This window comes from Acartia tonsa, chromosome 8 (genome assembly GCF_053477335.1).
Source record: "Acartia tonsa isolate MP-2025a chromosome 8, ASM5347733v1, whole genome shotgun sequence".
Classification (NCBI taxonomy): Eukaryota; Metazoa; Arthropoda; class Copepoda; order Calanoida; family Acartiidae; genus Acartia; species Acartia tonsa.
In genome coordinates, this window is record NC_137267.1 from 28251578 (window position 1) to 28264686 (window position 13109).

Genomic DNA, 13109 nt, shown 5'->3' on the forward strand with positions numbered 1-13109 from the left:
GTTTCTGCTGTAGTACAAAAACTACCAATTAGATATATGTCAATAGCAGGGCCAACTTATCTTTATGCATTCTCAACATAGCACTTTTTTCCAAAGTCATGACAAGACTCAAAACTATCAACTTCCAAACAACAAGCGAACACTTACAATTTTCTGTATATCTTTGCTTGAACCAAAAATTGTTTAGGTTTGCGGTGGACCACACAGCTAGAATTATACGGATTATTAAACAAGGTAAACTAATTCAATATACCAGGAACATAGAATACATTGATATTTAAAGTAAGTAGCTTGATGTTAGTGTGTGTGTGTAACTTTTAAGGGTTTTCTTTACAAATATTAGAAAAGTTTTGTATTAGTCCTTCTTAGATATTATTTGCTGATGATATATACTGGTCAAATAATACAATAACAAAACCTTTGTCCCTGAGTCTTATTATTTATTATTATTATTTACTGTCTGATGCTACATTAACAAAACCTTTATAAGACAGTTTTAAAATAAATTTGAGTAGGTTCGTTGAAATATATGAAAATTTTAACCATTTATTATTGAAACTGTGAAGTTTTAAACATTTTACATTTTTCTGTCATATAACTATTTAACGTGTTTTATAAGTAATTTACACATTGGTTATCCTAGTTATAGTACTTTAAATTATAATTTTTACTGTAAGTTTATATACTGTAAATAGAAATACCATTTCCTAACATTTCTATTTTGAATACTTGAACACTAAGAAGATCTTCTTTGACTTGAACATCTAAGTAAAAGTAAAATTTGTAATTTTTAAAAACCTAACTTTAAGAATGGGGAGATAAATGAAAGTTTTCTGTTAATGTTGAGTTCCACAACAAGATAAAGAGATCATAAAAATGAGCTACACACACTCACACAAACACACAAAGTTGTAATATTTTGGGTAGATATACACAGCATCACTTTACTTATCATAAACACAATGTTAGAAGATCTGTTTTGGTAATAAATTTTAAAAATAACATATTTGACGGATGTCATATATTTAAAGTAAAAGCAAGAGTTACTTCTATTACCTTGAATGTGCGCGGCTTTATAGATTATGGGTTTATTTCACAAACATATTTGATATACCTAATTAAATTTTATTTTAACCCATGAAACAGATATATAGTATTACAAAAATGCAAGGTATTATAACAGCGCGTTAAAGTGTTTCGAAAAAGTAAATTGATTTTTGGTGTTTATCTATGGGTAATATTCCTGGTTTCTGGGTTTGCAACAAGAAATAAAACTTAAAAGGTAAACTTTCCCCCACTCATCATAAAATATTATTCGTAAAAATATTAACAGGGGAAGTTAGGAACAAAGAATATAATAAATTAAAGGATATAACAAGTTAGACTGAAATTTAAGACGAAATTTATATTTATTGGCTGATTTTTAGGGTGGCATAAGCTATGTGAGAGTAAGAGTTTATGTGTCAATGGCCGATTACAATTTTGTGGCTTAGCTATGATTGCGACTTATTGGGTGGAATTTGTAAGCTGCGTGGTTGATTGCGTCTGAACCTTCGACTGCCGAGCCATGTTGTTTAAAATGTATTACTTAATTTATCTTCTCAGTTCTTCTTATTTAAGTTTTAGAAATGTATCCCTATCCTATAAAGGGAAGCAATGATTATAAAAAGTATGTTCTTAATTGAATTACTAAAATACTTTAAGGAAGAAAAATAAATTGTTTGGCATATTAATACCTAAAATCTTAAGGGGAATTTACTTTAGGATTTAGGATAGATATTGCAAAAACTAAATGTTAGAACATTATTATCAGTTTCTTTGCAATAATTTTTTTTGTGGTAAATATTATTTATCTGCCCCGAATCCTGTGACAGGAAAAACCTAATCTGGCGGCTAGCGAGCCAGCTAGCCGTAGATTTTCTACAGTTTGATAAAGATATTAACTTTTTAGTTGTTTATTTAAAGTATTAAAAAACAATTTTTTGTAATATTGAAAAATCTAAATAAAGACATAAGAGAAAGAGCCTTAGTTAAGGTTAACTGAAACAATCATTTTAAATTTTTAATGTTTCAGGAAGTGGACATGCTTTGCTAATAGGAATTGGGGGGTCAGGAAGACAATCCTTGACTAAACTGGCAACATTTATTGCTAGCTATGAACTTTTCCAGATTGAGGTAAACAGATCCTTACATGAAGATACCATGATTTTAACTTTAAATATGATATTTATGCAAAGAAAATATATTATTGTGTGATCAAAATGTTTTGTTTATCAAAACTATTTTAAATTAGAGTTATTTAAACCTATTTATCAGAGTCGACCAAATTATGCTTTCTATAATTCTTTTTTTTGTTTCTGTAGGTAAACAAGTCATACAGCCTTGCAGACTGGAAATCTGATTTAAAGAAAGTGCTCAAACGATCTGGAGCTGATGGAAAACAGGTAAAACAATTTTGAATAGCAAAGAGTATGTGTACTATCAAATGGCTGCCGCCACACTGTCTATGTGTAAGAAAAACAAGATATTCTCGCATGCTATTAAAGATAGACAGAGAATCTTTATTCAGACTCAATTATTTGTTTATAGGTTGTTTTTCTGTTTTCTGATTTGCAAATTAAAGATGAAACTTTCCTAGAAGATATCAGTATGATTTTAACCACAGGTCGATTTTTTTTTATTTTAAGGCTGCTCTTTAAGTGATCATGTTTGTCTGTCTGTCACGCTAGTTTTGTTCAGGTTGAACCTCAATTATTTGCGCAAAAGGCCATCTGGGCCACAAACCTACTTCTGGAATTAAAAACGCATTTATGTCGCCTATTTTAGATTAGGTTAGTTAAATTAAAGTTTATAAGAGCTCTGTGGGGATAATGTCCCGTAGAGATCATCTCTATGGGGCTTCGTGTCGCTTCGGGTTCTAGAGAGAATAAAAATTATAATCTGGCTCTCAACATAGACACTACTCTTGAAATCTAAAATTGCATTATTAATGTTATCTTAATGCAATTGTAATTAAAATTTAAATAATCTAGGTGAGGTGCCGAATTTGTTTGCACCAGATGAGAAAGCCAGCATTCTTGAGAGAATTCAGGAATAAACAAATTGTCATTACATCTTAATATTTTTATTGTAATAGTTACTTTGCATTTAAGACTTTAGCGACCAAGGCCGAAAAAAAGTTAAGAGGCGTTTCGTCTAACCTTTTAATATGGAGACGGAGAGATATTTTTTTCTCTATAAAATAATTGAAATAAATTAATGTAATGCAACAAATATCTATAGGTGACAATGAAAGAACAGGGAAAAGATACTGGTGAATCTTCTTTTGCTAGGAATATATTATAAGTCTTCTTAACAGATTTTTATATTTTTTTTCTCTATTTTAGTGCCCTTTTTTCTTAATTTGTCCCCTCCTGACATGTATAAATAATATTGTGTCGAATATTCATAATATATTGAATTCTAGATTATATGCTCAATTTCTTGAGAATGTAAAAACCAATCTTCACATTGTCCTGTGTATGTCACCTTTAGGAGAAGCTTTTAGAAACAGGTCATTTTTATTTTTCATTGAATAAGGTTCATAAAAGGCTATGGAAATTTAGTATGTTCGAAAAGTTATATTTCAATAGCTATTGTTAGTTTTACTACAATGTATGTTTTAATGTAGCAGATAAAATACTACTATTTAAAGGTAATAAGTTATTATTACCATCCCCACGTTTTTATGAAAAGATTACCTTCATTTTTTTACGCTATTAATGTCTGCAGTCATTTTAAAATAAATAGTTTAAAATAAAAAAATATATTTATTAGATTGCGAATGTTTCCAAGCCTAATAAATTCTTGCTCAATTGACTGGTTTACAGAATGGCCAGAAGAAGCACTAGAGAAGGTGAAATAATTTGAATTTACAATTAAGTAAATATTGTTCTTTTTAAAAATGCAATTAAAGATAAAAACATTATTAAACAAGGATGATAAAATCCACGAAAACTACCAGACAGTTAAACCAACAAAATTTGTACATGAAAAATTTCCACGTAGATCTTTGCTGTTATTGTAACTAACAAATTAAATATATTTCTAATATCTAATTCTAAATTGATTACAGAGTTGCTTCGATTTTTGAATTAATAAGACAATTCTAATATGCTTAATCAGTACTATCCTAATAAGCGCATTTGACTAGAAGCTTGCACATAACTTTACGGAATTACGCAAAAAATGATGCTCTTATTCAATTCTTATTTGATTCTTTATTTGTCTCAATTATTTACATATAAAAAATTCTATTTATATAATTATGATAGTTTTTTTCCATCAAATTCTCTTTACCCTTAAATTCTTATCTTGTAGGTTGCTTACAGTTTTCTTGAGGATATGGACTTGCCTGATGATATCAGAAAGAGATGTGTCAACATGTGCAATCATTTCCACGAAGGGGTCAAGAAAATGTCAGACAAGTATGTACTCTATAATTTCAACTGGAGGTTAATTGAATGATATATTTAAATATTTATTAAACATTTACATGTTAACTTGCTTAACATTTTTATATTAAGGTTTGAGAAAGCAACAGGACGGTGTAATTATGTGACTCCAACTTCTTACCTAGAACTTATCCTAACCTTTAAATCGTTGCTCAATGGAAAGAAAGAGGAAATACTGAATATGAAGACAAGGTGACATTTATGTTTAATTTATTTATGTCTATAATATTATGTAGTAAAGTATTTGAGTTTGACGCAAATGATCTAAGAGATGGCTGCCTCTAACCCTTATATCATATATTAGATGCCAGGCCTTTATAGCTAGCTAGAGTAGAAGACAATAGGTAGTTGTGGACAAATAATAATTATTGCACGCCATGGCTTTTTGGCTCTGTAAGATATTAATCTTTGACTAGGTATGAGATGGGACTTGGAAAGCTTGAGTTTGCGTCTTCCCAAGTTTCTGTTATGCAAAACCAATTGACGGATCTCAGACCTCAACTTTTAGGTATTTTTTTTTTATGTTACATCACTTCTGATAAACATATCAGAATGTATCATAGAACCGCAAAATACCACAATAGCATAATCTACCCCGTACCATTTGATATAGTCTCTTCATTAAAGGTTCTTCTACTCTATTAGTTACTATGTTTTTGTAAATATGACATTATGTGAAAATGATAACTATTCTAAATTCATGAGCATGATAAAAAGCCTGTCAGACATCACCCTTTAAATGATCTGTTACATTTGTAACTTTAATTTTCAGAAACTTCTGATGAAACTGAAAAATTGATGATAAAGATTGAACAAGATACAATTCAGGTTTAATATTTTTTTAATAGATCGTATTCCAGTAAGATTTAATTGTGTCAAATTGTTCTATTGATATTTTTTTTAATAAATAGGTCTTCTTTGTCGATTTGTAAAGGTTAGTCTAGGTTTTGTCAATTTGGTAGTTATTATACTATATCATCCAATATTTAATATTGTTTTTAAAATATTTAAGGTTGAAGCCAAGAAAGAGATTGTTGCTTGCGACGAAGCCCTAGCTAACGAAGCCGCAGCAGCTGCCCAGGCAATCAGAGATGATTGTGAGAATGATTTAGCTGAAGCCATCCCTGCCCTGCAGTCTGCAGTAAATGCGCTCAATACTTTGAAACCTGGAGATATTACTGTGGTGAAGAGTATGAAGAATCCTGCTCCTATTGTCAAGTTTGTTATTGAATCAGGTTTGGTCATTTTTAGAATGAATAATGAAAAAGCCAAAATATAAAAGACAAAGCAATCAACTCACATAGGTATGAAAGTTTAGTCACATTGTCTGTTTATTCCCCTTATTGATGATGTCACGTGTTTATAATAAAGTTACGGTCATCCAGGTACTGATTGCAGAGTTGCTAAACTTTTCGATTTATGCCTAACTGTTAAAGTAATCATCTTAAGTATGGTTTGAAATCGATGGAACTATTTTAACGTGCCCAAGTTAACGAGAAGCTATCCCGAGGGACTAGCGGAGTCACTCTAAAGTAAGAAATCTCTACTTTAAAACTTTGTGTAATAAAATTGTGCAAAATATAATGTATTCTTGTATTTTAGTATGTGTTATGAGAGGGATAGCTCCCAAACGAAAACCAGATCTTGAGAACAAGGGAAAGTTAGTTGATGATTATTGGTCCCCAGGACAACAAATGCTTGGGGACATCAAATTTCTGGAAACTCTTAAAAGCTATGATAAGGTAATAGTTTGGTTATCCATTAACATTTGATATATGTTTACTTCATCTTTTTTTCTTGGGAAGTTTTTGGTAACCTCCCTAACTAGTTACAAACCTTTTCAGGACCTTATAAAAGAAAACGATCGGTTCAGTGGTTAGCAAGATACCCGATCTTTCTTGTTACTTTTATATAGTTTAATGAATAGGTTATTATTTAATTTAGGATAACATACCACCAGAAATAATGAAGAAAGTAAGAGAGAAATATGTCACTAATCCATACTTCGATCCTAACTTAGTTAAAAAGGTAAAATCTATTTTTATTACAAAACTTATTGTTAGTTTGCCTAAATTCTTTAAACGAACATAGTGTTACTACTCTTGTAACAATTTGCGTATTGTCCGGAAACACAATTTAAGAATTACTTCATTGAACAGTTATATAATCCACGTTTACAATGGACAGACGAACTTTCTGGCAATAAATATAAAGTTACTACGCTGGAATTTATTCTTTGCAAATGACGCAATGTTCTCTTTAGAAAGTTGTAGGATAATATAATTTAAAATGAAATTTTTGTAGCTTTGACATTAACAAGCATTTGATGTTGATTGTATTATGTTTTAGGTATCAACAGCCTGTGAGGGTTTGTGTAAGTGGGTCAGAGCTATAGAAGTATATGACAGAGTTATAAAGATTGTAGCTCCCAAGAAAGCCAAACTTTCTGAAGCTGAGACAGAACTGGCTAATCAGATGGATAAATTAAATGAGAAAAGAGCTCAACTACAACAGGTTAGCGTTTTACACGAAGTCATTGACTAAAAATGAACCACTAACAAATATGGATCAAGTCAAGCCGAGTGTGCCAAAACAGGGTATTGGGGGAATATTGGAATACTCTGCTTTACTAGGGGGAATATTGGCATACTCTGCTTTACTTGTCAAAATAAGCTTCTTCTAAAATTTTAAAATAATTTATGTATATATCCTAGCAGATCCGCCCATCGATGCCTCTAGGGGCACTTAAGGGAAAGAGAGAACTGAACGTGAACATCTACTTTACTAAGTTTTAAAAAGAAAAACTTTTCAACAAAATCAGGGTGTTTTTTTAGGACCAATGAGAGGTTTCATTGAAAGCGGAACCATAACAGTCCAGCTATTAGTCAGATCCTTTATTTTTAAATTTTAATGGTTTTAGGCTATTTTTCGTAACGTTTCTACCACTTGCATTAGAGAGCCCCAAGATGTTAGGGACACAGCTGCTAGTTTATAAATTTTGCTTACATTAAGTAGTAAATTTGTAGATTTATATAGATGACATTAAAAAGTAATAAAACCTTTATAATAAATATTAGACTTAAATGAATAAGATTTAAATTCTAGGTAACAGACAAGCTGCAAGCTCTCAATGACGAATTCGCTGCCATGACAAAGAAGAAAAAAGATCTGGAGGACAACATAGAGCTGTGTAGTCAGAAACTTGACAGAGCGGAAAAATTGATTCATGGTCTGGGTGGAGAGAGAGCTAGGTGGGGAGAAATGGCTCAAATGTTGAAAGGTATTTTTAATATTTAAATTTTATAGAAGTTTTAACAAAAAGATTTCTAATGTACATTACAAAAAAGCAGTTGTTTATTAGTTAATTTTTTTATAATTTATTATTTCTAAATCGGCAAACCACGTTAAATCTATCTATACATTGTAATTTTACTGCCCATTTTACAGGAAAACTTGTAAATATAACTGGAGATATAATCCTGGCCTCTGGTGTAGTGGCTTATCTCGGAGCTTTCGATGCATTTTACAGGTTAACTTTTGTTTTATAGATAATAGCACTCATACAAATTAGCTGGACTTCCATATATTCCTATACTTACAATGTTGTCAGCTTCATTATGAACTAAACTTCATTTAATGTGTAACTATGTAACTTTATTAATCATCTGAACAAATTTCTGTTGACTAATTTAAAGAACTGAATATAAGGTGTAAAGAATATTTTTACCTTTAAAGCTATTTAGTTCATAATATTTGCTACAAAGTAAAGACTCAGATTTTACTAACCTTTTTACATGTCTGTGGTCTAAAATTTCTAAAGTGTAAGGATACAAATTAATAAAATTATATTTGTCATGGGAATATTTTTGTATATTCAAACAATGATGAAAAGGACGGACAAAGATTAGTAACAGTGTTTAATAACTGTCCTTTAATATAAATAAATTAACGGATAATTCTGGTTGTATTTAAGAATTGTTCTATCGATAGCAAACGTTGCAAGTAGCATCCACATAATCGTTACTAGAAAGTCCGTATGTCTTTTTAATAAAAATGAACAGATTTACAAAGAATTTTCTTGTTACTTCATTTCAAAAAGTTTGTTTCGTATTTTAAAAAAAATTTTAGTTACTCTTATTGGATGCTATCATTTTTGTTTAGTAATTGTTTTTTTTTCTTAGGAAAGAGATAATAACAGATTGGCAGAATCTATGTAGAACTCAGAAAATTCCTTGCTCACAGGTTTACACTTTGAAATTAGAACCATATCTTTCTATATGTCTTCATCAAAAGATCTCCCTATCCATTTGACCGATTAGGTTCTCCTTTTCTCCTTACTTTGAGTTTTGGGATATTTTTTATTACTCATTATGTTGGTTACTCTAAAGTCATACATCTGAATAATTACTTTAAAAAACCTCCGTAATGAATCTTATTTTAAAAAAAGTAAGATGTGTGGGGGTGACCTACTATTTTTAGGGAGATGTATTATATATCAAAAATAAAGTAGTATGATGTCTGATTGTCACTATTTATTTATCTGTTAATAGTCAGTCGTTTCACAATATATAATTTTCAGGAAGGCTTGGTTATAATTTTAGGCGGATAAAAAAATTAAGTACATCTTAATTCTTTAATTCTGGACACAAATTTTCTTTTGAAAAGTTTAAAGACTTTTTATTTATTAAATAAAATTATTTTTTTTCTCTAAAACTTGAGGGAATGCTCAATATTCTTATAATTTATAATACTATGTTTTACATGGGTGGGTACATTCTTTCAAACCTCCCTCCCTCCTAAAGTTAAAATGGTTTTCATACATATATGTATCCGAATCTAGATTAATCATAATAAAGGAAGCATTTTTGAAATATTATACTTAACAAGACCTGCCCACAAATAATTAGAAATATCCAAGATCCAACAGAGGAATTAATATTAAGAAAAATACGGTCTTTATCAAAAATTTGTGTTATTAATATTAACACTATTCCAAATACCTATATTTGTGTAATTTTTCAGGAGTTTTCCGTGACAAGTGTCCTTGGAGACCAAGTGTTGATAAGACAGTGGCAGATAGCTGGACTTCCTAAGGAATTTATTTACTTCTTTCACAAATTTCAGTACCTACATGGATATAGAGTGTAAAAATGTGTTTTGTAGTAAGACTTTGGTTCCAGCTGATATTTAATCTTTTTTTAGCCCTGATATCTCCAATCTTAAACCAAATTAAATCGGTTTACAGTCGTAAAGGAAAATGCGTCTTCATTTTTTTTAAGTCATATGCATCTGTAACTTATACAGTTAAATTATTTTTGTTACAACCTGTTATATTGCAATCCTTGTTAACAAATGAATTAATTTTAAATAAAAGCTTATTTTCAAGAAAAGTAAATAGATAATAATTTTCAGGATTATTTTTCTGTTGACAATGGAGTTATTGTTTCAAATGCAAGGTAAAATATTTTTACTTTTTTGATAAATGTCATTGTTGTTGATGATAATTTAGGATATACTGCAAACATAACATATAAGAAGAAAGACCTAGTGTTACAGTGTCTATAGATTAATCCAAATAGAGTAAAGGAAATCGAGATTTATATAATATCATTTGCATGTTAGAAAATATGTATGGATTAAAGAAAGAAATATCAATGTAGTTTTGTAATATTATTGTTGTGATATCAATATTTATATTATTTTTCATAGTAAGCAATTTCTGGTATACAATCATTTCAGCTTAATTATCAAAATGCCGGTCCTTCACCCCCCCCCCCCCCTCCCACCTTCATTTATTTTTTAAAATGGGGGAACTTTTTCGTATGCCTAACCCCTGGGGGAGCTTTAACCATAGGGGACCACCTGAAATTCCAATACCTCTATTCAACCCAACTTAACCTGACCTAGTGTAAAAGGAAACAAAGCAAGTTGTTTAACCAAAATCTTTTATAACTAAAATTTAAAAATTTCTTTGTTTTTTAGTATTGAAATGTCAATTTATAAGAAACATTATTCTTTTTAAATGTCAGAATAATTTAGGCTATATATTCACAATTTGGGTTAAAATAATTTCTTAATGTTATGATTTTTATTTAATATTAATTTTAGCATGAAAATTTTGTGTCTAAAGTGTGTTACCTTTTTTTATGTTTTATTATTATTTGGCCACAACTTGGTCAAAAATGCTCACAAATCGGACCTTTTTGGACCGAAGATACTCAAATGGTTCCTTTATAAGCCCAATCAATCAGTTTTAAGATATCTTTAAATTTCAAGGAAAATTAATGAAAATACTAAAAATAGGCAAATTTGGGTGTTACCTTTTATATGCACAGATATAAAAAAAATCAACAGAAAAAATACTTATTTTTGTTTTTCTCTCATTTTTAAAATTTAATTCTGTTAAATTGGATATTCTTGAAGGGATTTATGCATAGATTATACTGAAACATAACATTGGGTAGAAATTAACGTATTTCAAAGAAAGAAAATTTGGAAAATAAGAAATTCGACCTCTATCACTTCTGAGGACAGCTGCCAACCTCCAGTTGACAGGATGGTGTTAAATACTTGTTAACAATAATGATTAGCCCAAAAAATAAAACAAAAAGTCTTTAATATGATAAAAAAAATGATAATCTAAATCCTAATTTTGGGGATGATGATCTTAAAGACGATCTTGCTGTTGGTGATGATGACCCAGATAGTATCAAAATACATGAGCATCATGACAACTTATCTATTAAACTATGGTCTGATTTTTGTATTTGTAGCATTCTCCAATCAAGAGAAATCCCAAAACATACAATCATGCTTTTTAAATTCTCCAATTTATAAGGTAAATACAGTAGTTTTTAAAAGATGGTTATATTTCATGTTGCAAATTTTAATTGGAGGCTGCTACGAATACAAAATTTGGACCGTAGTTCATTAGATGAGTTGTCATAATGCTCATGTACTTGGATACCATCTGGGTCATCAACACCAAAAGTAAGAGCGTCTTTTAGATCATCATCCCCAAAATTAAGATTTAGATTATCATTTCTTTACCATATTAAAAAACTTTTTGTTTTACTTTTTGGGCTAAGTATTATTGCTAACAAGTATTTAACTACATCCTGTCAACTGGAGGTTGGCAGCTGTCCTCTGAAGTGATAGAGGTCGAATTTCTTATTTTCCAAATTTTCTTTCTTTGAAATACATTAATTTCTACCCAATATTATGTTTCAGTATAATCTATGCAAAAATCCCTTCAAGAATGGCCCATTTAACAGAATCAAACTTTAAAAATGAGAGAAAAGCAAAAATAAGCATTTTTTCTGTTGATTTTATTGTATCTGTGCATATAAAAGGTAACACCCAAATTTGCCTTTTTTTGGTATTTTCATCAATTTTCCTTGAAATTTAAAGATATCTTAAAACTGATTGATTGGGCTTGTAAAGGAACCATTTGAGTATCTTCGGTCCAAAAAGGTCCGATTTGTGAGCATTTTTGACCAAGTTGTGGCCAAATGATAATAAAACATAAAAAAAGGTAACACACTTTATATTTACTTATGGGTTTAATAAATCAATTTCCAGTTTGATTAAAGCAATTTAATATTTTTATAATATTCTCATTGTGTCGATTTTATTTCACCGTTATTTTTTTTGCAGAAGTAATTGCGCATTGCAATCTATACCTCTGCTTTAAAGTTAGATATGTTTGTTTTAAGATGGTCTTTCAATACAGCAAACACATTTCTTAAGATTCTTAAAGTTTCCTTTCAATCAAGAAAACGGATCGTTATGTATCTTTTTTATTGCATTTACTCTTTCATATGGTAATGTTTATATTCGGTTCCCGTCTTTTTCAGTTTAAAAGACCCTTATTTGGTTACTTGACTGAATTTAGCAGCTAAGTTTTTCGAAATTAAATAAAATATTTGCTGAAGTAAACGCACTACACTTTTTTTGCGTGTAATTGGCTAAAAAAAATAGATTATGCGCGCTAATTAATTCAATACAGATATAGCAAATGAATAAACTTGGCTATATCGTGTGAAGAGTTGTGAATAATATGCACGGTAGCATGCATATCTTTATATCCAAAACTTTTAAATGCATATAGGCGTGTACACATGGGGATATAACTCAAAATTATGATTCATTTATTTCTTTACTCAATTTCTATATTTCACAAAATAGACATAAGATTTAAGTTGAGCCAGTTATGGTCTATAACATTAGATTATCCTCAAAATGGGATTGTACAACTTCTTCTGAACAGTTTGGGTGCATAACGTGGATGCAATCCCTTTTGGATGAAGTTTGACGTTGAACCATAATATGTATAAAAATTAGGGAGAAGGTTATTTTATTGTCCAATATTCTTTTTTTTGCCCGGAGAGGGTTTATAAATAGGTCTCGATTGATGTATTTAAAAAAAAATATATTTTTAACTGTAATTATCATTTACTATAATTTTTGGAGAGTTTTAAATTATTTAAATCTAACAAAAAAATTATCTGTCTGCCAAAAGGATGATTTCAAATATCTTGGTAACAATATCATCACCATTAAACTATCACATGGAAGTATTTTGTGATTATGTAATATTTATGATTGACCCATTGG

General features: G+C 29.8%; 1 protein-coding gene across 1 annotated transcript in view; it reads left to right on the forward strand.

Moving 5' to 3' along the window:
- The window catches only part of LOC145326551 (dynein axonemal heavy chain 3-like), a 126906-nt gene that overhangs the window by 73888 nt on the left and 39909 nt on the right, over positions 1-13109 (forward strand). Inside the window, exons 73-93 of the mRNA XM_080169922.1 lie at positions 188-234; positions 2075-2175; positions 2364-2444; positions 2590-2665; positions 3033-3089; positions 3281-3328; positions 3463-3553; positions 3817-3895; positions 4360-4466; positions 4566-4685; positions 4910-5001; positions 5266-5321; positions 5506-5728; positions 6096-6235; positions 6438-6521; positions 6843-7007; positions 7599-7773; positions 7941-8022; positions 8675-8735; positions 9516-9585; positions 9904-9949. Of these exons, the coding sequence (XP_080026048.1) occupies positions 188-234; positions 2075-2175; positions 2364-2444; positions 2590-2665; positions 3033-3089; positions 3281-3328; positions 3463-3553; positions 3817-3895; positions 4360-4466; positions 4566-4685; positions 4910-5001; positions 5266-5321; positions 5506-5728; positions 6096-6235; positions 6438-6521; positions 6843-7007; positions 7599-7773; positions 7941-8022; positions 8675-8735; positions 9516-9585; positions 9904-9949 (2001 nt within the window). The remainder of the gene's footprint in view (positions 1-187; positions 235-2074; positions 2176-2363; positions 2445-2589; positions 2666-3032; positions 3090-3280; positions 3329-3462; positions 3554-3816; positions 3896-4359; positions 4467-4565; positions 4686-4909; positions 5002-5265; positions 5322-5505; positions 5729-6095; positions 6236-6437; positions 6522-6842; positions 7008-7598; positions 7774-7940; positions 8023-8674; positions 8736-9515; positions 9586-9903; positions 9950-13109) is intronic.